Source organism: Mercenaria mercenaria, chromosome 9, assembly GCF_021730395.1.
Source record: "Mercenaria mercenaria strain notata chromosome 9, MADL_Memer_1, whole genome shotgun sequence".
NCBI classification, from domain to species: Eukaryota; Metazoa; Mollusca; class Bivalvia; order Venerida; family Veneridae; genus Mercenaria; species Mercenaria mercenaria.
Window position 1 is genome coordinate 61,903,137 of NC_069369.1, and position 25,900 is coordinate 61,929,036.

At 34.9% G+C, this 25,900-nt stretch overlaps 1 protein-coding gene and 1 long non-coding RNA gene across 4 annotated transcripts in view; one reads left to right on the forward strand and one right to left on the reverse strand.

Annotated features, from left to right (window-relative positions):
• LOC123547265 (sulfotransferase 1B1-like) overlaps positions 1 to 25,900 on the forward strand; it is a 134,965-nt gene extending 109,065 nt beyond the window's left edge. The window contains exon 7 of the mRNA XM_053550597.1: positions 21,403 to 25,900. Coding sequence (XP_053406572.1) covers positions 21,403 to 21,515 — 113 coding nt within the window. The 3' untranslated portion in view covers positions 21,516 to 25,900. The remainder of the gene's footprint in view (positions 1 to 21,402) is intronic.
• Positions 75 to 13,183, reverse strand: LOC128559546 (uncharacterized). 3 transcript variants are annotated; one of them, XR_008372451.1, is made up of 7 exons: positions 12,816 to 13,183; positions 10,988 to 11,072; positions 10,358 to 10,505; positions 9,732 to 9,957; positions 8,465 to 8,706; positions 5,441 to 5,586; positions 75 to 203 (listed from the first exon to the last, which is right to left on the reverse strand). It is a non-coding gene; the product is annotated as an uncharacterized LOC128559546 (long non-coding RNA). The 3 variants fall into 3 exon arrangements; XR_008372450.1 differs by having other exon boundaries at positions 10,988 to 13,183; XR_008372449.1 differs by having other exon boundaries at positions 10,358 to 13,183.

Below are 25,900 nucleotides of genomic sequence, written 5' to 3' on the forward strand. Positions count from 1 at the left end.
AGTTCAGAACTTATATGACACACAATTCATCACTGATTTTTTTCAATGTCAAATAAAGATTTTGAAGATTATTACCTTGGTTACATCAGTCTGTCAGCTGTTGGAAACAACAAACACAAAACTGCACGACGATATTTGTCTTCTGCCATCTGTCTGTCTTTCAATAAAGCCAAACAATGTCCTTCTTGCCTTTTTTTCATAACCTGAAATACATCACACGTTTTAGGAGATTGCTATAAAACATTCAGGATAACATTTTTAGTCAGCATAAAAGTTACATTTCCGTGTAAAACAACTGTAAAGTTTCAAAAAAATAATATTTCAAACAAGAGCACCGCCTTGCGGGTGCTGACGCTCATCTGACTGGTATAATAGAATAATTGTCTTACCCATGATTTTCTAAGTCCAAAAAGGGCCTTAATTTTTGCAAAAAGCATGATGGAGTTATGTTTCTTGATGTACAGAGTCAGCTTATGATGGTGAATAACAGTTGCAAGTTTCAAAGCAATAAATTTGATAGTTTAGAAGAAAAGTTTACCTAATATAAAACCTAATCAATAAATAAGTCCAAAAGGGGCCATAATTCTTGCAAAAAAGCAGGACAGAGTTATGTTTCTTGCTGTACAGGGTCAGCTTATGATGGTGAACAAGTGTTGCATGTTTTAAAGCAATAGCTTTGATAGTTTATGAGGAAAGCTGACCTAAACATAAAACTTAACCAAGAAATCTGGACAGAGTTATGTTTTCTTAATGTATAGGGTAAGCTTATGATGTTGAACAACTGTTGCAAGATTCAAAGCAATAGTTTTGATAGTTTGGGAGAAACGTTTACCTAAACATAAAACTTAACCAATAAATCACATATTTTCTAAGTCCAAAAGGGGCCATAATTCTTGCAAAAAGCAGGATGGAGTTACGTTTCTTGCTGTACAGGGTCAACTATTGATGGTGAACAAGTGTTGCAAGTTTCAAAGCAATACCTTTGATAGTTTAGGAGAAACGCTGACCTAAACATAAAACTTAACCAGGCAACGCCGACGCCGACGCCGATCAAGTGATGACAATAACTCATGATTCATATTTTTTTCAACAAGAGCTGTCTCCATAGGATGACACATGCCCCCGATGGCACTTTGAATGAATAGTAATGGCCGATGTTAGAGTTTAGGACCTTTGACCTACAGACCTGGGTCTTGCGCGCGACACGTCGTCTTACTGTATCACATTTATGCGTAGTTACTTGAAAATCCATCCATGGATGACAAAGATATGGACCTGACACGCCCATCAATGCACTATCATGAAAAATGACCTTTAACGTCTAAGTGTGACCTTGACCTTTGAGCTACGGACCTGGGTCTTGCGAGCGACACGTCGTCTTACTGTGGTACACAGTCATGCCAAGTTATTTGAAAATCCATCCATGGATGACAAAGATATGGACCGGACACGGAAATTGCGGACAGACCGACAGACGGACAGACGGTTCAAAAACTATATGCCTCCCTTCGGGGGCATAAAAAATCAGATGAGCTAAAAATGTCAAGAGCCAGATAGAACACAACCAAATAATAACAAACTCGGTTTGATTGAGTCTGTTCATGATACAACACCCCTCACGCCCCCTAGCGGCATTATGCGAAATCCGGAAAGCCGCAATCCGCGAAAAAGCAAACACATTTTTCCGGATTTTTTTATCAAACAGTATAGACATGATGAAAACAATTTTACACTTTTGTAATTACAAACGCTGGATTTCACAGTGTCAAGACCACCCAAACCATTGTCAATGAAATAAATGCACACTAGATCTGTGCAAAGGTAGTCGTCTATACTCGCCGAAAGAAAGAATAGTATAGAATGAGAACTGACAGCGCGCCCGACTATTCAAAGAATTGATGTAAGGGACATTACTCTGTCAACATTCAAATCAGAATTATGAGTATTGTTTCTCCTGGTGTAGTCTTTGATAGTAAATAATCAAGTTTCAAATCAAATGCTTTGAATGTAACAGAGATATTTGACTTTATAAATAACTTTAACCAGAACATTATAAATTAAAAAGGGGCATAACTCTGTCAAAATTCAGATCAGAGTTATGGGGATTGTTTCTTCTGGTGTACTTTGATAGTAAATAAGTATTTTAAGTTTCAGGTCAATAGCTACGATAGTTGAGATATTTGACTTTATCAAAAACTTTAACCAACAACGACGCCGACGCCGACGCTGACGCTGGGGCGAGTTACATAGCTCTACTTTTTCTTCGAAAAGTCGAGCTAAAAGGGCCTTAATTCATCCAAAATACTTGACAGAGTTATGTACTATTGTCCAAAATAGAGACTGTTATTTATAAACAAGTGATAAAAGTTTTAAAACCCAATGTCAAAACTGTACAGAAAATATGAACTGGTAAGAAAAACGCAACCAAGATATGTAAGTTAAACGTGGCCATACTTGAGACAAATCTTTGATGGAGTTAAATACTCTTGCCTAAAACTGGACATGGTGATGGTACACAAGTGCTGTAATTTAAAAGGTTTTTGTAAAATGTGTACTGATACGAAAAACTTAAAGGTCCACCACTAAAACCCGAACGAGTATTAAATGAAAATCATAGTTTGTAGCTGAGACTTCATATTTACTGAAAATATGATCCAGTGCATCGGATCTGACCAAATAATTGTGAACATGTTAAAAAATAACCAACAAATAAACAAAAACCTTTTGCCTATTTCAAACCGAAAGTATGTTTTCCGACTGCTTACGAACCCTTCGCGCATCTTCGGATTTTCTTTTCGGAAGAATGCTCCGAAACGAGGCTATAATTTATAAACAGATCAAACGACAACGTGATGTTTACAAACAAAAACATAGGGATTTCAACATTTTGTAACTCACAAAAACTTCATGAAAATCATTCTTATAATACAGTTTTCGGGTTGACAATTTAGGCCCTTCCTGAATAGATGTGTTTTCACAACTTTATCTGCAAATTTATTTAGTCAATTTCTTTTTAGAATAGTTTTAAGAATATAGATGAATAGCTATCTCACACTGTAGAAACCAAATGTGATTGAAATTTACCTACATACACTGATTTATAATACATTGCTTCATTCATTAAAAAAAACATTAAACACATTGTCTTGGCCTAACATATGTCACTATCAATTTAAAACAAAGTTTTTATATCTCATATTTTTCATGCAAATCATGTATAATAACTATCATGGAAATAAAAACAAGGCATTCTGAAAGACAGCTAAAACCCCCGCCACTGTTGTGGATAGTGAAAGGGTAAACCTTTGACCTTGAGCTGTGACCTTGACCTTGAACCGACATGGTTGACTCGTAAATTCTGCAAATCGTCTTGATGAGGTGATCATTTGACCCAAGTTTCATGAAAATCCTTCAAGGGGTTTAGGAAACACATAGCTCAAACCTTTGACATTGGGTTGTGACCTTGACCTTGAGTTGACATGGCTGACTCATGAGTTCTTGATGAGGTGACCGTCTGACCCAAGTTTGATGAAAATCCTTCAGGGGTTTAGGAGATACAGAGTGGACACAAAATGGAAGGCTCAAACCTTTGACCCTTAACCTTGAGCCGGCATGGCTGACTCATAAGTTCTGCACATCGTCTTGATGAGGTGATCATTTGATCTAAGTTTTATTAAATGCCTTCATGGGATTTAGGAGATAGAGCGGACACGAAATGGAAGGCTAAAACCTTTGACCTTGAGTTGTGACCTTGACCTAGAGCCAACACGGCTGACTCATGCATTCTGCACATTGCCTTGATAAGGTGATCATTTGATCCAAGTTGTCATATGAATCCTTCAAAGGGATAAGGAGATACAGAGCGGACACAAAGTGGAAGGCTCAAACATTTGATCCCCCAGAGTTGTGACCTTGACCTTGAGCCAACATGGTTGACTCATAAGTTCTGCACATTGCCTTGATGAGGTGATCATTTGACCCAAGTTTGATGAAAATCCTCCAAGGGGTTTAGAAGATACAGAGCGAACACAAAATGGAAGGCTCAAACCTTTAACCCTTAGTTGTGACCTTGACATTGAGTCGACCAGGCTGAATCATAAGTTCTGCACATCGTCTTGAGGAGGTGATCATTTGACCCAAGTTTCATGAAAATCCTTCAAAGGATTTAGGAGATATGGAGCGGACACGAAATGTTACGGACAGATGGAAGGACGGATGGAGACGATTCCTATAACCCCCACCACTCGTGGCGGGGGATTAAAAGTACAGTTATTTTGTGGCGCTTCTTTAAACGGACATTCGTTTGAAATAATTATTAAATCACTTGATCCCGAAGAATTTCCGATAGGTAACGGAAAAACAATAAACACGAAAGTAGGACAAAATGACCACCAATGTCAGTCTAAGAAGAAGCTGGGTTCAATAAACGCTTGACGCCCCCGGTGGTATCCTTGTCGATACAAAGCAACCTAAGTCCAAAACGAGGTCAAGTTCAAGGTCAAGGTCAAACTGAGGTCAGGTGATGTCTGAAGATGAGGAATGGTCACAGATTACATCTGCATTAGTATCAAGTCATTCCATACTAGTAAGGGGTATTGATGCTAGACGAAACGGTCCCATTTGGTTAACCTCATACGGACGGACGGACGTCATACGGACAGGACAATCACTATATGCCTCCCGCATCAGTATATGCCGGGGGCATAAAAATCATTCGTTTCTCTTGACTTGAAGGGAATATTGCACGGCTATCGTAATGTTTAGATATATATTTCAAAATGTGTAGTCTTTTTTAAGATTTATGCTTTTCTATTTGTTTTATATGGTACCTTTAATAAAGGTTTGACGCCAACGCCGTGGTGAGTACGATAGCTCTCCCTATTCTTCGAGTAGTCGGGCTAAAACTTATGTGGTAACATAATTAATTTATATAATGTAGGCAAATAATTTCATTTTCTTTGTCTATCTGAAAGTTCTATTCTATTGGTGACGTAAATACCGTCTTAATTTCAGAGTGACATGTTTGTACATGCTTTTGTTTTAAATCCTAATTAATTTACTTAGACATTTGGTTGATAGAAATGAGTCATTAAAACCGTAGTACTCGCATCTCATCAAATACTAGTACCACGTTTAATTCTTCTCTCACCGGAATTCGGGACAGCGAATTCAGGCATAGAGTATAATACCACAGGTGTCTGAAGCTCAATCAATAAAATATATATGCAGGTTAGATCTCTTGAAGTAGTATATTAGGTGGGTGGGGTATGGTAATGCATATATCTATTGATAGAGCTTCAAGCGCCTGTGGTAATACCCTCAGTCATAACAAAGTTTGACAATGTGTGTGAGGCTGTCAATCAAATCAAACAGTAATTTATGTCAAATAAAATCCAAACTATCATAGCAGGGCATAAAATGAAGTTATGTTTTTATTTACCATAACGAATACTTTGTCTGTCAGCCTGGACTTCAAGGATGAAAGAGCTGTCTACCACAAACAACACGACAAGACAAATATAGACGCTAGATCAGTCAAGGCTTGAATTCCTCGAAAAACATTATATCTTGTCCATCGCCGTAACGCTGAAAATTACATCATACATTGATAGCAATTTTACTGCAATGTCAGCAAAAACAGTATAATTTTATGATAATAAAATAAAAGTAATTTAAACCTATATAACAGTTCACGAGTTATAAAGGGATGAGCTGCACAATAAAGCGCATTATCCAGTTTTCTACTTTTAGTTTATTATTTATTTCCAAGGAATTAATATAGATTTAAATCGCCCTTGGTCTGTAAAAACCAGTTTCAGTGTATAACGACAACAATTAAATATTTTAGGCCTAAAATGTTCTTTGTTTTTTTCTTTTTGGGTAACTTTATCCTTCCTATCCTTCTACATTTTTGTGGAAAAATGTCAAAATGTGGCAAAGATGGAGTTTTAAAGGAGAAAAATGCAAACTTGTCCTTAATTCATCAATGTTATCTCTTATGTTTTCTGTTAAGAATAACACACTTTCACGTTATGTAAAAATTCTATCTAAACAAAAACAATAAAATAGAGAAAAAGATCAGAAACAAGAGTTGCCGGAGGACTGCAACACTCGACATTTCAACAGATTTGTCAACCGAATGAATATTAAAGTCGAAAAGGGAGTCATTTTTTAAACAAGCGGACCAAGATGGCCCTATGTCGCTCACCTGAGTAACACACCATAACAGTGTAAACATTTCTCTCCTAGTGATGTCATCGAGACAAATATTCTGACCAATTTCCATTAAGATTGGACCAAAAAATGTGGCCTCGAGTGTATACAAGCATTTTCATTGATTTGACCTAGTGACCTAGATTTTGATCCCACATAACCCAGATTAAAACTCGTCCAAGACTTCATAATTACATTCTGGCCAAGCTTTATGAAGATAGAATACAAAATGTGACCCCTAGAGTGTAAACAAACTTTTTCTTTGATTTGACCTGCTGACCAAGGTTTTGACTCCACATTACCCAGACAAAAAACATCCGAGATTTTAGAGAGACATATATTCTGACCAAGTTTCATGCACATCAAATGAACAATGCAGCCCCTATTGCATACGCAAGGTTTTTCTTTGATTTGACCAGGAGACCTAGTTTTTAGTCCCAGAACATATATTTTTTTCACGAATATTCAGTCAAAAATGCAGCCCCTATTGCACACACAGAGTTTTTCTTTGATATTACCGGTGATCTAAAGTTTGACTACAGATGACCCATATTCAAACTTGACATAGATTTCATCAAAACAAAAATTCCGACCAATTCTCATGAGTTTCAACTGAAATGTGCTCTCTACAATGTCAACAATATTTTTCTTTGATATGGCCTAGTAACCTTGTTTTAACCCAACTTGACACAGATTCGAACTAGGCCTAATGATTATCAAGATAAACTTTCTGAGTAAGTTTCATAAAGATGGGTTCATAAGTGTGGCCTCTAGGGTGTTATCAAGCTTTTCCTTTGATTTGACCGGGTAACCTAGTTTTTGACTCCACGTGATCCAGATTCAAATCTGACCTAGACACTATCAAGACAAACATTCTGACCAATTCTAATGAGCTTCAAACTTAAACTGTATGAACTCAAGAGTGTTAACAAGATTTTCCTTTGATCTCAACTACTGGCCTAGTTTTTGACCTCACATATCCCACTTTCAAACTTGACCTAACAATCACCAAGACAAACATTCTGACCAAGTTTAATAAAGATAGGGTCACAACTGTGGCCTCTACAGTGTTTTCCTTTGATTTGACCGGGTGACCTAGTTTTTATCTCCACATATCCCAGATTCAAATTTGACATAGAGGTCATCAAGACAAACATTCTGACCAATTCTCATGAGTTTCGAACTTAAACTGTGGACTCTATAAGAGTGTTATTAATAACAAGATTTTCCTTTGATCTAACCTACTGACCTAGTTTTAAACCCAACATTACCAAGTTTCAAACTAGACCTAGAGATTATCTATACAAACATTCTGACCAAGTTTCCTAAAGATTGGGTCACAACTGTGGCCTCTTGAGTGTTAAGGCAAATGTTGACGGACGACGCAAGACGGACGCCGGACAATGACCGGTCACAATAGCCGTTCACAATAGTTCACCTTGAACACTTCGTGCTCACGTGAGCTGAAAATGTAATGTAGAGTTATGAAACCTGTGTAATGCATGTCAGATCATTACAGTGAACAAGTTTGTGATATTTCAATCCATTTCCATGAGTGGGTACTGAGATAACAGCTTACATACAAACAAAAATTATTATAAAAGGGGCATAATTTTGTAAAAATGCAAAGTAAAGTTATCAAATCTGTGCATTATATGTCCAATCATAACAATGAACAAGTGTGTGAAGTTTCAATCCATTCCCATTAGTGGGTACTGAGATACCAGCTTACATACAAAAACTTAACCAAAAATCGCTAAGTCGAAAAAGGGGCACAATTTTGTAGAGTTATTGGACCTGAGCAGTGTAAGTCAGTTTATCACAGTGAATAAGTGTGTGAAGTTTCAATCCTTTCCAACAAGTGGTTGCTGAGATACCAGCTTACATAAAAAACTTTATCAAAGTTCGACACCGACAATGACGCGGAGCCCACACACGGATGAATCCAACAGCTCTACATATTCTACGAATAGTCGAGCTAAAATGAAAACACACACAAAAGTACACCCCCTATCTACTAGTTTTCTGGGGCGTTACCCTAAACAAACACTATTTTTCGGCTTTATCGAAGTTATGTATCGCAAGATAACTCTAAGTTTACTTCCGCCACCAATGTCGTCTGGTGTCGTCTGTTATAAGCAAACGAGTTTCCGCAAGCAATCTGAAGGGCTATCTATGTAACTGAAAGCAAATTGCTATGCTATGAATCTTCTTAAAGAACAGGCATATTATTCTAAAATCCAGGTATTACCTCCTCCCCTTGAGTTGTCTGGTAGAATCAACTGGTGTCGAATGCTATAAGCACTTTTGCGCCGTCTGCCAGAAGCAACCGTTGTCGTCTGCTAGAAGCATATGGTGTCGTCTGCCAGAAGTAACTGTTGTCGTTTGCTGGAAGCAAATGGTGTCGTCTGCTAGAAGCAGCTGATTTCTTCTGCTAGAAGTGATTGGTGTCGTCTACTAGAAAGAAGGACTTTTGCATGCAAACTGGATTATCTGTAAAATAAGGAACAAGTTGTCTTACTGATGGGTTATTAATCTTTAAAATCGTATACATATGTTGTTCTCCATTGTAGGTACCAAAATTATCATTAATATAAATACCAGTCAGTTATGTAACTTGATAAATCTCTCAACATGTTCAGGAAAAATACAGAAAAAAATTGTCACAGAACCAGTGGTGAGTTCATACCAGCAACAGTCCCAAGTTTACACGATTTTCAAATAAGTCAATAAACTCAGGATATCCAGATTCAGAACCTTGATTCTTGCATACCAGACGGGGATTTCTGGTGATTTCACCGGTGCTGGAAAATTCCATCTTACACTCAGAGTTGTAAGATGACTCTCGTGATGTATATACGTATAACGAACAACATATGTACAGATGTGTGTAGTACATTTAATAATAATGTTTTTCGTAAAACGGGACAAAAATTAAATACATTGATAGGTCCTCTTTGTTCTTTATATTTCTCGATTCAAAAAACGTTAATTTAAGGAAATAACATAACGTTCCATTGCAGATGATTAAACAAAACCGGAACTCTTGCGTTGTTTTCGTCTCTGTAATATCATGACGTACTTCCTGTTTACGGACTTAAAGTTCCCGCGCTTCCCGCGCTTTGTTAATACGCTACTATACGAAAAAAGTGCTATAAGAAATCATTTGTTTGAATTTAATTTTTACTCTTCTCTATTGAATATGGTATGCAAGAAAAAGATTCTATCACTGGCTGTAGGTGCAGATGGGAATATCCGGCTCTCGGGTAACTGTTTACGTGGTCACTCGGCTGGAGCCTCGTAACCGCCTAAACAGTTACCATCGAGACCGGAAATTCCCATCTGCACCTACAACCAGTGGAAAAATCCTATATCCTGGCTTTCTAACCAGTAGTTTAGCTCTCTGGCAAGAACACGGCTATGTCAAAGAAGTGAATTCGTCACAAAAAAAAACAAACAAAGTGCGACTCGAACTCGGACCATGTTAACTGCAATTATAAAGTTAATTAGTAGCTTACCTTTGAAAAAAGTTGATCGTCATATTAATAAAGTGCCGGTATAACAGAGTCCCGGCACACCTCTGATGACCGGCATCGACCGAGTACCAGCGCACATCTGGCGTCAGGCATCAGTTGTGGCAACTGCCACTGTTTGGGTAACACCACATCTCTGGTGGCCGGCATGTCAGGGTACCAGCAAGACAGTCCTGCATTATCTCGAGTTCCATCAAGTAACATTTTCTTCCTGTAAATACAATGAAGTAGCCCGACTTTCTCACAAATACTTACACCGAAGTATGGAAACGAAAAATTATAAAACAATGTGAACATTTCAACACTTTGAATAATGAAAATATACTTTTTCTCCGAATTTGACTTTTTCTGGATAAAATAAGATTTCGTATTAAAATGTTGAGGTTTATCAAACTCAAATACCGATACTCGATGATTCGAACCAGTCTCAACCCTTGCCTTACTTAGACCACAGCACTGCTGTGAGTACAATCAAACTGCCTTTTGTCTCAAATCAGACCAATCGTGAAATGTTTTTGGAACTTTATACCAGTTACTTAGCGTAACTAAGCTACATTCAATCATTACCTACACCGACTTCGTTATAAATGATAACTAAAGCAAGTCCTTACGTGTGTGATCCAGGAATCCGCTTCTTGTCGGACGGTTCGTGTTTCTCGACGGACAGTTCCGGCTATCGTCAAAGAGTTCGGGTCTCTCGTCGGACAGTTTGAGTATTTCTTTCTTCGGAGTCAAGGTCTGTGTGCACATTCAAATGCTCTAGAATCGTCCCGAGAGAACAAAGATATCAAAAATTTATAAAAGTTTATTAAAGTAATGTACAGTTGGCGAATATTGATAGTCATTATCAAACAATAATCAATTAAAAGACAAAAAGAAAAGAAGCAATAGGGGAGAATTAAAACAGTGCACATGATGACCAGATAATAACAAATTTATAAATATAAATATAAAATGAAAATGAATGCCCGCATATAAGTTGGTTAAAAACTGCACGTCTTATATTTGAGTACAACGAAAAGATAAAGGGAAAGAAATAAATGACCATACAGACGAAAATTACATACCTCCCTGCACCAAAAAAAAAAGGACCGAGCTGCGCTAGACTATTGTGACATCTACAACACATGACATCTTCACACGCGCTTGTACAGTCAACATCAGCCAACATAGCTGCAACATACACAATCACAACACAAGGTACAGACGAAATAATACAACATAAATAAAAATAAAAATACCTGTTCATGACAAAAAAGATCATATTTTCTTAAGTCTGTATCTTTAAAGCCGCTTGCGTCTTTATTCTTCAAGTGCCTCAATATCCTCGAAAAAAAGAGAGAAAAATACAACTTATTAATAACTAAATAGAAAGAATAAAAAGCAGAAATAAGAGCACCGCCTTGAGGGTGCTGACGCTCATCTGATTTTTTTGTATAATAGAAAAATTGTCCTACCCATGATCTTCTAAGTCCAAAAAGGGCCATAATTCTTGCAAAAAGCAGGATGGAGTTATGTTTCTTCATGTAGAGAGTCAGCTTATGATGGTGAACAAGAGTTGCAAGTTTCAAAGCAATAGCTTTGATATTTAGGAGAAAAGTTTACCTAAACATAAAACTAAACCAATATATCTGATATTTTCTAAGTCCAAAAGGGGCAATAATTCTTTCAAAAAGCAGGACAGAGTTATGTTTCTTGCTGTTCAGGGTCAGCTTATGATGGTGAACAAGTGTTGCAAGTTTTAAAGCAATAGCTTTGACAGTTTAGCAGAAAAACTGACCTAAACATAAAACTTAACCAAGAAATCTGATTTTCTAATTCCAAAAGGGGCAATAATTCTTGCGAAAAGCAGGACAGAGTTATGTTTCTTAATGTACAGGGTCAGCTTATGATGGTGAACAACTGTTGCAAGTTTCAAAGCAATAGCTTTGACAGTTTAGGAGAAAAGTTTACCTAAACATAAAACTTAACCAAGAAATCTGATATTTTCTAAGTCCAAAAGGGGCCATAATTCTTGCAAAAAGAGGATGGAGTTATGTTTCTTGCTGTACAGGGTCAACTATTGATGGTTAACAAGTGTTGTAAGTTTCAAAGCAATACCTTTGATAGTTCAGGAGAAAAGCTGACCTAAACATAAAACTTAACCAGGCAACGCCGACGCCGACGCCGATCAAGTGATGACAATAACTCATAATTTTTTTTTCAAAAAATCAAATGAGCTAAAAAGAACAATTGCGCGCGTTTTACCCAACCCAAGATGTCGTCTGCGCTTGATGTCTGTTCATCTATGGCGTCCAAGCTCTCTGAAAATGGTGGGAGAAGTAATAATTATCCATTGCAATATCAAACTTATTCTAAAATATTTGTACATGAATAAATCTAGTAAATATATGTCACTAAGACCATAAACAAAACACCTTGAATTTCCACTTTCTGAAACAGGCAAAAGAAAAACCCGATATAACAAACAATTCGTACCACAAAGAACCTTTTTTCAATGAAACAACACAAACGATCTCAAATACAACAAAAACAACCGCATTGAAAAAAACCAAAAGAACACCACCATAAACACAGAAACACCATCACAAACACCACCATAAACACAGAAACACCATCACAAACACCACCATACACACAGAAACGCCACCACAAACACCACCAAGTAGCCTATGTAAATAAATCCCTGACTAAACAACAAACACCGTACACACAGTACTACGAAACGAAGACAAACAAGGTAGAATTGACTCCCAACTGACCCATAATTCAGTCAAGGGTAACTTTTTTTTACTTTAATTCAAGTTCAGCTTGAATTCATTTACAGGTCTTAACAAGGTTTAGCCTATTTAAAGCTAAGCGTTCACCACGTGATCAGTGGTTGGATTTCTCTCACTGTTGTATATTTTGTAGACTTGAATGTCGGTCATCCATTTATATCGTTGCCAACATGTAGATGTACGTTTCCATGGTAACCCTGTTGAGTGTATAGTTACAGAAAAGTATGTGTAAAACAGAAACAAACGTATCATAATATTGCCACAAGAAAGGAAAAGTAAACATACACACCTTATATGCTCCAAAATCTACAGTATAACTTTATACATTCGAACGTCTGTCATCCATTTATACCATTGCCTTGATGTAGATGTAAGTTTCCATGGTAATCCTGCTGAGTGTATAAAATACAGAAAGGCATGTGTATGAACAGAAACAAATATGTCATAGCATTGCCTTTAGAAAATTAAGACAAGAAAAGGAAAAGAACATAAACACACCATAATGCTCCAGATATAAAAAAAAAATCAATTCACGTTATCATGTACTAATAAACTTTGATAATGTGGCAGCTGACCTGAATACAATCGACACTGTTTATTGTCCAATACAGTAAATCCAATAATTGCTTTGCAATAGATCTATGGCGGATTATCTTCGAACACCCCTGGACTTATTCGATTCAACTGCCACATTATCAAAGTTTATTAGTATGGGTCTTAATCTTTGCCAATAGAAAGAAAGAAAACATGTTTTTGTTAAACGTAAATGACTCACTTGCGATTAAAGTTGTGAAAGTTATTGTAAAACACTTGTTTTCATGGCAATTTCAATTGTATTAGACAAATAACTTAAAATCAATGCCAGCGATCCATGATCTATGAACGGTATTACAGACAAGTTACAAAAGTGGACCATCCATTTTTATTCTGATGTAGATGTAGATGTACATTTCCCTTGTCAGCATGTAAACAGTATAAAATACAGAAAGGCATGTATAAGAACAGAAACAAACGTCTATCGTTGTGTTGCCTTTAGAAAATAGACGAAGAGGAAAAAGAAACACACACCATATATGATCCTAATCTGAACACACCATCGTCAATGTTCTGTATGTATGGTCCTGATCCTTGTCGCAAAGACACGACCTAAAAGACAAGAATGAAAGTATAATTTTGTCTTTCATTTGCCATTAAAGCAATCAAAGCTTGTTTTCATAACAACATCACTTGGCTCAAAATCAATGAAGACGATTTGATTAATAATATGAATAATATTACACACAAGATAATGAACGTCGGTCATCTATTTACTTATATAGAGGGGGCATTTTATATAAACTTGTGCTGGCTTGATTATTGATAGAATTTCAGGTACCTGTGACAAAAAGTTTTGTGCTACATAACATGTTCTTTGGTTGTTCACGTTCTATTTTGTAGAAGATGTAAAACTTCTTTCTCAAAAGTGTTTTGTCAACTTTTATGACTATTGTGTGTCTAACATATTTCTCAAGGTACTCCGCGGCAGTTGAAATTGTTACAAACCATGTGCATTTCAAAACAATGTAAAAAAAAAATGCAAAATAAAAGTGAAAGTACAACTGTCAAAATGACAAAAAAAATGCAACATTTCAAAAATATAAATGTTAACTATTTTTCATATGTTTGAGAAAGAAGGTTGATATTTTCTACAAAATAGAATGTGGACAGTCAAAGTACATGTGTTGCAAGACAAAATATATATTACCGAACAAGATGACTTTTATAGAAAGTATTTCCTACTTCTTCTGAACAATTTCATGTGTACATGTTATGAATATTACGGGTCTGTTAGATATTATTTCCAAAATGAAAATACCAGGTTCCAGGTTGTCCTTTCTATCGACTACAAGGTTTCGTGCATGATGTTGCTAAAATAACCTTGACAGCTTTTACAAAATGTGAGGCATTTATGTTTAATAAAATCAAGTTAATGTTTTAATTTTTCTCTTTTATTAGGTTGTGTCGTAGTGGCAAACATAGACTATACATACAGATATTGGATGTGTTTTCAGATTTGAGTATAAAGTGTGTGTGTCTTGTCTATTTTTGTTCATAAATTCTATAAAAAGCAACGCTTCTATCAACATTTTTCTGCTGTTACACAATCCAGGAACACTGGTTAGGTTAACTGCCCACCGTAACATAAATAAAACGGCGTTAAACTCAAAACAACAATTAACTGTTCTTACACATGCCTTTCTGTATCGAATACACCCAGTATGGTTACTATGGAAACGTACATCTACATCCTGCTCTAAATAATAACAAGAGCACCGCCTTGCGGGTGCTGACGCTCATCTGATTTTTTTTGTGTAATAGAAATATTGTCCTACCCATGATTTTCTAAGTCTAAAAAGGGCCATCATTCTTGCAAAAAGCAGGATAGAGTTATGTTTCTTGATGTACAGTGTCCACTTATGATGGTGAAAAACTGTTGCAAGTTTTAAAGCAATAGCTTTGATAGTTTATGAGAAAAGTTGACTTAAACATAATACTCAACCAAGAAAATGATTTTCTAAGTCCAAAAGGGGCAATAATTATTGCAAAAATCAGGATGGAGTTACGCTGCTTGCTGCACAGGGTCAGCTTATGATGGTGAACAAGTGTTGCAAGTTTCAAAGCAATAGCTTTGATAGTTTAGGAGAAAAAGTTGACCTAAACATAAAACTTAACCAAGAAATCTGATATTTTCTAAGTCCAAAAGGGGCCATAAATCTTGCAAAAAGCAGGATGGAGTTATGTTTCTTGCTGTACTGGGTCAACTTATGATGGTGAACAAGTGTTGCAAGTTTTAAAGCAATAGCTTTGATAGTTTAGGATAAAAGCTGACCTAAACATAAAACTTAACCAAGAAAACTGATTTTCTAAGTCCAAAAGGGGCAATAAATCTTGCAAAAAGCAAGATGGAGTTATGTTTCTTGCTGTACAGGGTCAGCTTATGATGGTGAATAAGTATTCCAAGTTTCAAAGCAATAGCTTTGACAGTTTGGGAGAAAAGTTGACCTAAACATAAAACTTAACCAAGAAATCTGATATTTTCTAAGTACAAAAGGGGCCATAAATCTTGCAAAAAGCAAGATGGAGTTATGTTTCTTGCTATACAGGGTCAGCTTATGATGGTGAACAAGTATTCCAAGTTTCAAAGCAATAGCTTTGATAGTTTAGGAGAAAAGCTGACCTAAACATAAAACTTTACCAGGCAACGCCGACGCAGACGCCGACGCCGACGCCGACGCCGACAACCGCTCAAGTGATGACAATAACTCATCATTTTTTTTCAAAAAATCAGATGAGCTAAAAATATTGATAGATTTTCAGGTTCCTGTGGTGTTGTTCAATAGTGAATAACCTGTATTGAAAGTTTCTTCTATTACGAATAGTTTGGTGTATTATTTATGGTAAACTAAAGCGTATGTGGCGTAAAAGGACTAAAACAAAAAATCACCCAAGGGGAAGTGTCAAAAGGCTTTACAAGAACCTAAAGTCAGTTTGGCGATAAATAAACGGGGCTAAGAAACATTTTACTGAAAGTTCGTTTGAACCTTCTTCACCCTTGTAGATAGTTCACTAGTAGGACTATGGTCAGGTATTTCAATGACCTTGACCCCTATTGTCAACAATGGTTTTCAATGTGGAAAGTGTCTTTAGCTCAGTCAGGAAACAATAAATTCAGCCAAAACACTTTGCTTATTAATCTTAATAATATTCTGAATCTGGCGATGCAACTTTGCAGAAATTCTTTTTATCCAAAATAAGTTAAAAATTTAAAAAATGTGGCCACTTCCAATAATTCCTTCTTTGTCTATATGAAAATTTCTGAGAAACTGCTAAATCTTGGAATGATAAACCATGACATGCTCAATACCCAAACACATAATTAGAGGAAAAATACAAGAATCAAGATATCATACTTTACACGCCCACATTCGAATCATCATACAATCATAATATATTGAACTACATACTGATGTATATTTGAATGTTCTTTTAGTTTTTTGTTTATAATCATATTATACACATTATATTGAATTACGTACTGGTGTATATTTGAATGATTTTTTTTTCTCTGTTCACTGATCTGTCCAGAAGTATGTATCTATATATGTATATATGTTATGTGTGTGTAAAGTTTTGAATAAACGGGCTATATTCTTTGTAGCTCAAAAAAAAAAAAAAAGAAAAAAAAAAAAAGATATTTGTCCCTGAAATTAATTAGTTACACCAATTTTTTATGAAAAATAGTGACCTATAAGATATAGTTGGCGAGACTTGAAAGTGCTGTAGTTTTTTGTTAAACAAATTAAATGGTAAAATACTGTATTATTATGAAAGATATAATGTTAGTGAATACATCTGCATCATTTTTGAAATGAAAAGTCTTTATCTTAGAACGTCACTGAAATACCTACTATGGTTTTCTAGACTTTGCACTTTGGAAGAAGAAGACACTGGCATCCATTCTCTGAGTGTCTATCAACCATTTGGCAATAAACTCGGGTCGAGTGTTGAGATGTAAACACTCTCCCGTGAATTTGACGAATAAACCTACGAAATACATGCAGCGAAATATAAGAAACCAACCCGGGCACCTCTGAGAAAATCTGAGATATGACTAGTAACACACCCTAAAATAAAACAGCTGTTTGCTGGTCCTTTTTGTTTAGAACATTATAATTATTATTATTAATATTATTAATATTATACCACACTTATAAAGCAATCTTTTCATACAAAATATATACGTTCAAATGTGCTTTACAAAAACATAAAGAACACATACATACTCACGCATACATGTAAATATATTCAATTTGGTAAAAGATAAAAAGGAATAGTAATTAAAACAAGATCATCCATAAATTATGTTCATCGTTAAATTACATTACTAGAGCAATCCCTTTCTTAGCACGAAACAAACCTGTCATGTTTGTTATGGATTTAACGCCATTTTCAACAGTATTTCAGATTTTGTTATTGTAAATAATACGCGTGAAAGAGATGCGTTTTCAAAGTTTTTTTAAATGCGGACAGTGAGCTTGAATCACTGATGCATGCTGGGAGGGCATTCCAAAGCTTTGGAGCTGCATGCTTGAAACTTCTGTCACAGTACTTCACTGTTCGACTCCTCGGTACAACCAAAGACACCGGGCCATTTGCAGACCTTAATTCTCTACGAGGCTTGTACATGTCCAGCATATCGACTATGTACTTGGAAGATTCATTGTGCATAGTTTTGTATGTAAGTGTCAAGATTTTGAACTCAGTGCGGTGCTGAACATCTATTTTGTCATTCGTACATATGAAGAACAAAAAAAACAAAAAAAAAAAAACAACAACACCAACACCAACAGTGAAACGGGTAGTGTTACCAAACACATATGAATATCATAACTATAAGGATCATGTAAACACCTTTCAGACCACCCCTAGGGTATATTTTCATTTTGGAAATCATACCTGACAGACCCATAATATCCTTAACATATATACACAGAACTGAGAAGGGTTAGAAAATACTTTCCGTAAAGGTTACCTTGTTCGGTAGCATGAATTTTGTCATACAACACATGTACTTCGACTGTCCACTTTCTATTTTCAAATTTGTAGAAAATATCAAATTTCTTTTTCAAACATATTTTAAATTTGTTTCTGTTGTGTGTGTAACATATTTACCTAGGTACTCCGGGAAATGAAAACTGATTAACTGATATATTTTTTAAATATTGCATTTTTTGTTCATTTAGATAGTTCTACTTTCACTTTCACTTTCATTTTGCAACTTTTGTAAAAAATTTAAAAATGTACATTATTTGTAACACTTTCAAGTCCCGGAGTACCTGGAGAAATATGTTAGACACACAATAACCGTAAAAGTAATGACAAAATACTTTTGAAAAAGAAGCTTGATATCTTCTACAAAATAGAACATGAACAGTCAAAGTACATGACTGTGATATCGGGCAAAATGTGCCGTTCAATGAAATATAACCTGTCTTGAAAGTTTCTTCCACTTATTATGAATAGTTTGGTATATTGTATATGATAAACTTAGGTATACAGGTATATGTGGCGTAAAAAAACTAAAAAAATTTTCACCCGAGGGATGGTTTCAAAAGAGTTGACAAGAACCATAAAGTATGGTAGAACTAGAAGAAAAGAATGAACGACAGAAAAAGAAAGAAAACTGAAAAGAAAGAAATGAAGAAAACGTAAACATACTGTTTTAGACGTATCCCTCTGTGAAAATCCATGTTAGCGACAATTATATCAATACTTATTCACATATGTAGTCACGAAAATCACGTGCGAAGTAGAATGAGCGTGAACATTGCCCCGGGAATAACGTGTTGATTATTTCAATTGTGTAAGATTGGAATTATCGGGTCGTTGCACCGCACCGCTGGGTTGTGTAAACCGGCTTTAATGATTTTATTACGTTTTTCTGAAAATTGTCGAAATATTAGAGTGAAATACAACTGGTATAATATCAAATATATCCAGTTTTCACCGGTAAGAAACTATAAACATGAAATAAAAAGAAATTTTGTTTATTTCACATGTAAGATCAACATATCTTTCACTCATGAACACGACATCTTACATTTTCACTTCAGGCTATGCCACTCGTGAAAATATTGCATTTTGTGTTCATTCTTGTAAGATATTTCAATTTTACACTGATAAGAAACAAACATAACATCCTCTATAAAATTATGCCGTTTTTTCTCATGTTATATTTTTGCGGACAAAGTTGACTGCTAGTTAGACTTTCACCAACATTGCGCATCGCGGTCGAATTCAGCCTAAAAAGATTCTAACACACGAGTCAAAATTTTTGCACTCTTTCCCGGTGCAGTCCCGTTTGCGTCTTCGATTATTGGTCATATGAATAGTTAAAATCAAAGTATGTACGATAATCAAATACATTTTGTTTTTATCATCGAACAAACGTAACATATATTATATAATTAGCAAATAATTATTCGTATGCGATAATCGGACAGAAGTATAAACAGCTAAACGCATATGTGTCCGATAATTGAACGTAATATAAAATTCGAACATAGACAAAAATCTACTGCCATAATGTTTCATTGAAATCTTTCAAACAATGTCTTAGATAAGACTCTAGACGGACAGAAAATAAAATGAAAACAGTATATATTCAAGATGTAACTTGTACAAAGGGCCATAAATCCCATCTTACTCAGGCAATCTGATCGAAACTTTCTGGGTCGCATTTCCCTAGAGCAGTTAACATTTCTACCATGTTCTATCTAAGAACTCCAAACCGCTTCATAGACATGGCTTTGGACGGATGGAAAGACGGACAACGCCAAAACTAAAACACTACCCCTCTCCCTTGAGCCGTTGGGAGTGGGGGCGGGCGGGGGATGGGGGTAATAAAATGATGTGCATATTCTTCATATTGCCTTCTATCTGTGTTCCAGGCATCGTGATAACATCTCTTGTAATTTTAAGGTATGTCGGATCCCCAAATTTTGACCAAGGGACAGAAAGACGACCAAACTGAGAAAATAAAATAATGTGCATGTTCTCCATATTGACTTCTATCTATATTTCTTAAGTTTCATTAAAAAAAATCTTGTACTTTTTAAATTATTGCAGGATCTATTATTTTTGGACTATTTGCTGCCATAGTAGCCACATTTGTTGCCATAGCAACAGAACAAAAGCATGTGTGCATTCTCCATATTGCCATCTATCCATGTTGCAAGTTTCGTGAAAAATATATACTTCTGAAGTTATTGCAGGATCCCACTTTGCAAGAATATTTGTCATATTTTTAAACCTTGTTGCCATAGCAACATAATAAAAACATGTTGCCACCTATCCATTTATATGTTTCACGAAAAAAAATCTAATCCTTTTTAAGTTATTGCAGGGTTCTACTTTGTGTAATGGATTGACAGGGGGCAAACCATAAGTCCCCTCTGGTGAATTACAGGTAGAGGACTGAAACAGGCGTAAAACCCGAAACAAAGACAGAAAACAAAAATATAAGTTAAGAACTGTGAATCGTTTATTTCCATTGAGGTAAAACAAAATTTTGAAACACTTTTACACTAAAATTTTTAAGACAGCATATCAAAAGGGCTGTAACTCCGAAACAAGAGGGCCATTATGGCCCTATATCACTCACAAGAGTTCCCCAGCTCAATCAGGTATAATTCTATTTTGAAAAGTAGCCTGCAGAATAAGATTAAAGGGAACTGGAATATTCAATAGGTGCTGGTACCTTTCTAAAGTGTAAAATATTACATTTCAGTATTTCGGAGCAGTAACTACTGTTATTTGCAGCTAAACAAAATAATATGTTATACACTTAAGTCTTATTGAATGGGGCTTTCCGCTAAACAGCAGTATCTTTTGTCCAGCTCTTTTATCTTAAAAAGAGGCCAGACCAAGGATCTTGTATATGTAATATTAAGATCATAGTGTTGTTCTATATTGGTTGTGATTGTTAGGTCAATTTGCAATGCAGCTTTTAAAAATTTAGCAGTAACATTTCTAACATAAATAAATTGACTGAGTAAAATTTCTTAAAAATGTTTGTTAGTTTAAACAATTTATGCAGCCACTTTTATGTAAAGACTATTTAGAAGTTTGGTTTAGTGTAATTTCCTTTCTCTCTATTTCTCTCTGGAAGTATGATGTTGGTCCATGTTACCGATACATAAATAAACAAAATGTGTGTACTGATGGAAAAATTTATCTACTTTTCCGCTTCGTCCGCGTTGTCCTTTATCTACTTTCTCACGACAACGCAGCCACATTTTCTAGCTTGTTGATAACGGTTTGTCGTTTGCTTTTAGGTACAGTTGGAGACTGGAAGAATGCATTTTCAGTGGCTCAGAATGAACAATTCGACAGACTCTATGAAACGAAAATGGCAAACAGCAAACTGAAATTCAGATTTGAACTGTAGAGAAATGATATGACGCTTTAAAAATTTATGTGTTGAATCATGTAGTTAATCCCATTGTTCAAGCTTAATATTTATTTTTCTCAAATACTTTATATTTGTTAGTTCTTTCAGCCACTTAAACCACAAAAAGGAAATAAGAAATCCCCACAAGTATTCAGCATACCATATACATCAAAGTCAACGGCGCAAATATATAGTGTTACTTAAATGCCGACAAGTGGTGTAACAGACGGTGTGCTTAATGTACCCATCAAAACGGTATATTTAAATGTGTTGCTACATGTATAACACGATTCTTTTTATGCAAGACATCATGGAAAGACGCAGCATTTTATGCAAAGTTATGGTATGTTTGGGGCAATGCTTTATTAATAGTTAAATTATATTGTGACACTTAAATATTTATTTCCGTACATGTTTCTTATAACGGTATATCTAAGCAGTCAATAATGATTTTCCCCAGCTATCATGACAATTTAAATCAAAGTGACCACTTTACAGTGTCTGTAAAAAGTCAACAATATTCAAAATACAACTTCTTAAATGATATCAGGCAAATCATAGTGCGAAAGGGAACTGATTTCCTTACTTGATGTGGCATTGCACGAACACAAAACCTTCAGCTGAATATATATAATCAGCATCTACGGGAATATTTATATTTCCAATTAAAAAGGTGATATATAGCATCTATGTATTTTTAGACAACTGATCCAATATATTACTACTAAACCCAGTGAAATATTGCAAATTCAGACACAAAAACTAGCGAATCACGAATTAGACTATTTGCATTACTTTAGATATTAAGAATATAAAATTTAATTCCATCAAAGGTTTGCCTTATACCGTACTAAGGGGAGGTTAACCTTTCGTTATCTCTTCCCTTTGGAAACTCATCGGGAATCTGGAGCTCTGCACAAAACGTTTAGACTTCAACACCCGTTCTCTCTCTCTTAGGTGTTTGCCTATTTGTAAATAAATTAGATTTGTAATGCATTAAATAAATGTTATTTTTTATATAGATATGTTCGGTTTATCGAAACCAGGAGTACGTTGACATTTTATCGTGCCATAACATTTAGATCCTTCGGCTAGACAAGATTCTTTTGTACGTCCCCTGCTCGCTACAAAATAAGTTCTCCTTTTAGCAATTAAACATAAAGCAAACTTACAAAATGTATACTTATATTGTGTACAAATGATTTTTTATTTGTATATAATGTAATACAAAGCGAGTCAGCATCATTTATCTAGTAACAAGTATAAAGATATACTTAATCCACCTATTCTATGTTCATCATAACCTATACATTTCGTTCTCCTTGTTACCCTCTATTAATCAATCATCAATGTATTAAAGGCTCTAACACCGTTAGTTTGATTCATGAACGTTCAAGGGCGATGTTATGCCCACATTATGCTGAATCCGTAATACTCCCTCCATCGCTCAGTCAACCGCTCTCATTTATCTGTTTTGTGCCATGTGGTATGAGACATTCTTTCCATGCTAATTAGTGAGATTCAAGAACTTATTTTGCATGTTAATGTTACAGTTAGGCATTTTTACAAACGACTGTTAGTTTATCGCTATTAAAATATTAATATCTGTCACATATATCATTCTTACGTAAATGAAGTCATGATAAACTTGAATTTAAATTCATATACTTCTCTAAGAAGTAAAAAATTAGCCCTCTGAATTTCTGTAAACTTCACAATTTATGTCCACCTTGAAGTCAAGAAATACATTTATTTCACAAAGCGTAGCCGAACTTTATGACTGGCTAAATCAATGAATAAATATTTTCTCTATTTGAACTCAATTTGACAAACTTGGTCTTTCACGTGAAAAAAATAAGTCTGTCTAATATACATATATATTGTTTTGTCTTTGCCCCTCCATTATCAAATTAGTTAAACACCGCTCGCTCGAAAATTGATTGTCCGAGCACAACAGATTGCTTGAGCAATCCATATGGCTCCCATTCACCTTTAACCTGGAGTAATTTGAGATTTCTAGCGATTGCGGTTTTCTCATTTGTTTATGAATTATTCTGGTTGCACTTCATGTAATATTCATAAATATGCCCCGTTGCTATAATTATATTAATTAAAATATGAATGTATTCATAATGGAATTTCACATTGATTATACTGTAAACATCCACTATTGTAATAACACAAATATGGCGACGACAACGTTTACTAATAATATCTCTGTCTTTTCTGGTAATCAACGCCTTGAGCAGTGATAATGATGTAGAAGAAACACAATATTTTATGACTGGCTTCAGGTAATCAAATTTGGAATTAAGGACAAGTATCATTTATCAACAAAGATATAACTTTGTCTTCATTTAACCTGGTACATACTTCAAAAATTAAAGTTATTTCCATGTTTATATAAAGACATGTGGTGTGCCCATCAAAACATGGCTACGTTGGCAAACATTTAACCTTGTTCACAAATTTTGCGCTGCAGGCAAACGCTCTGCAAAAAGTCAAAGTCTTTGTTAAATTAAGAAACCAAGAAATGCAATATTTATTATATGACTAGAAATCGCTACTGGCTTAGCAAGGAATTATATTATTTTTAACTGCACTTTTGACAATTTAACACTTTTGGAATGATGACGGTATTAAGGGAAATACGCTGTTTTCCGATATTGTAAAGTTTTGTTTTGTTCCAAAAAGGTTTAATACTTATGGTAACAGACCTTTCTTTTTGAAAGGAACGAATACCCTTTCTTTACATGTATAATATGATCTCTTTAATATAAGTTTACTTTATGTTCGCCTTATTTGGATACTGTTTAGAGTTAGCTTCTAAACTTTGAACTATTGATAATCACTTGTTGACTAAGTAGGCCACGAACAATAAACCTTTGATGTACTTTGTCAGAATTTTGACATTTTTGTACATATAGAACTGGTATTTCTTAGTTAATAGTTTTAAAACCCATTGTTTTTCAATACCACAACAACATTAGTTTTGAAATTTTGTACATTAAGTCTTCTCTATGAGGCGAGTAAGCAGGTCAAGAATTTTCCTTGTAAAGCATTTTCTTAGATTTGTAGCCCTTATTACATTTTCTTTGTTAACATGTTTTCTTTTGTTAGACAAGAACCATACCTATCTTACAATCTAATATCCAGTATCTAGCCCTTATTATGTACGCGTTAACAACCGCGTTGTCTTTGTCTTAGGAAGCAATAATTTATTCACTGGATCAGTTGAATGACTAATAAGAAAGTAATTAATTATCATTGTCATTACGTCAAAGGTTATACTTGCTTGTTACAGTAAGTCAAAATAACAGAAAAACTAACAAGCAACTATTAATAATAACAAAATTTTATTTATAAAAGTAACAATTCAAATATCTTTAAAAATGTCAGATAGCCGTAAAATCTAGTCTTATGTGTAAAAATAGTCCAAATCTTGTCCTGGTCAAATTTAATTCCAAGGAGTAATATTTCACAACAGTTCAAAACAGAATTTGGTATATTCAAAGAATACAAATCTTCTCTTCAAAGATAACTTCTTTAAATCCACAAGTTTAATGTAAATCCAGACTGGTAATACTTTGTTATTAAGAAATACGGAAAAGTTTTAATAGCATTTTAACTGAAGGTTCTGCTCTGTCCTAAAACAGCTCCCTATTTAATGTACCATGGACTGTTCCAGAACTTTCATGTAACTCTTAGAAAAAAAGAACATTCTAGAAAAACCAAGAACAATACAGACTTTGAAAATAATTGTTACACCTTGTTTATCAGTATTGTGGTAGAACATTCTGGAACAAGGTAGAATATAAAAACTTATTTACATGATGTCTTAAAACTAGGTCAATAAATAATGACAAATAAATAAAGTAATACCTAAAGGGGGAATGACATAAACATAACATTGTTACGAAACTCACTACGCCAGTTTTGTGCCGTAAAAGTTTGATTTTGGCGCTATCTTTTAAGTACAAAGATAATATTTAACGTATTTCCTTTCATAACAATCTGGTCAAAGTGTCCAAAAAGAATTTCAGGAATTTGACAGTAAGGTGAATTAGAGAAAGTGCACGATCATTCATGATTGGTACGCACGTTGTTTTGCAAATGTTTACCAGCATACAACTAAAACGTACAGATATTCTTATAGAAACGCTTATAACTGTAAACAAAAACATTGTTTAAGTCTGATTTCTGTCCGTTCTTATCTTTACTCAGGTGAGGTAATTGTACCGTTATTACGATCACTTCATTTGTTTCTTCTCCCAACGAAACAACTCTTTGATCATTTGATAAGTTAAAGTTTCTGGTAGATTTAACATTCTTACACATCTTACCAATGTGCATTGACCAATGATGTTGTTGAAGCTTAACAT